General features: G+C 46.9%; 1 protein-coding gene across 1 annotated transcript in view; it reads right to left on the reverse strand.

The window, feature by feature from the left end:
• atp10a (ATPase phospholipid transporting 10A) overlaps positions 1-1,183 on the reverse strand; it is a 65,887-nt gene that overhangs the window by 29,650 nt on the left and 35,054 nt on the right. The window contains 1 exon segment of the mRNA XM_070440776.1: positions 360-921. Within this exon segment, the coding sequence (XP_070296877.1) occupies positions 360-921 (562 nt within the window).

The following is a 1,183-nucleotide window of genomic DNA, read 5'->3' on the forward strand; positions in this document are numbered from 1 at the left end:
AGGTACACCTCCAATTGACTCATTATGTCAATTAGCCTATCAGAAGCTTCTAAAGCCATGACATAATTTTCTGAAATTTTCCAAGCTGTTTAAAGTCAACTTAGTGTATGTAAACTTCTGACCCACTGGAATTGTGATACAGTGAATTATAAATTAAATAATATGTCTGTAAACAATTGTTGGAAAAATGACTTCTGTCATGTAGATGTCCTAACTGACTTGCCAAAACTATATAATAAGTCAAGGGGTATGAATACTTTCTGAAGGCACTGTATGTGAGATTATACCTAATAAACTCAAGCACCATAGTGACCAGTCCCCTACCACCCCTCCCCTGGCCTGCTGTGAGGTCCTCCTACCTGTAGGTGGCAGTGTGATGAGGTCCATGATGACAGAGTCAGCTCCTTTAGTGTAGACGGTGATCTGGTCTGTTAGCGGGTGTCTCACCACCACAGACATCCTCTTTCTGGTGGAGTCAAACCCTAGAGTGTGGAGCAGCTCAAAGCTTAGCTTCCCCAGGTGAGGTAGCTCCACCGTCACCTGATCAGGTAGCCGGCCAACCAGAGAACACTTGTAGGCACGCGCCGCATACACCAGAGCAGCCTCGTCAGGTGACTCTGCTTCGTAGCGGAGCTCTCCTTCCTCTACGGCCCCGGGCTCTCCCTCGGTAGCGTGAGGAGGGACGGGGGAGAAGGCATGCTCCAAACCACCCGGACCTCCAGGGTGATGCTCCTCATCTAACTTCGTCAGGGTGCTCTCGGCGGAGGGGGAGGAGAGGACACTGGAACATTCGCGGTGGGAGGAGCGGTTGAGGCTGGAAGAGCTGCTGCTGTTGGAGTTGGTGAGACGACTGGAGGTGAAGCGCTTGATGAAGTCCTCGATAGTCTTCACTGGGGACTTCAGCCCAAACCTCATTCGCACCTGAGAGGGCGGGACAGAGGGTTAGAAACATTAGCCCAAACTGCTGTATATTAGCTGTATACTGCTGTATTCCATGTATTAGTAAGTAGTAATGTGGTATACTGCTGTATTTCATCATGTATTAGTAAGTAGTAATGTGGTATACTGCTGTATTTCATCATGTATTTGTAAGTAGTAATGTGGTATACTGCTGTACTCCATGTATTAGTAAGTAGTAATGTGGTATACTGCTGTATTTCATCATGTATTAGTAAGTAGTAAT

This window comes from Salvelinus sp. IW2-2015, unplaced genomic scaffold, assembly GCF_002910315.2.
Source record: "Salvelinus sp. IW2-2015 unplaced genomic scaffold, ASM291031v2 Un_scaffold2989, whole genome shotgun sequence".
Classification (NCBI taxonomy): domain Eukaryota; kingdom Metazoa; phylum Chordata; class Actinopteri; order Salmoniformes; family Salmonidae; genus Salvelinus; species Salvelinus sp. IW2-2015.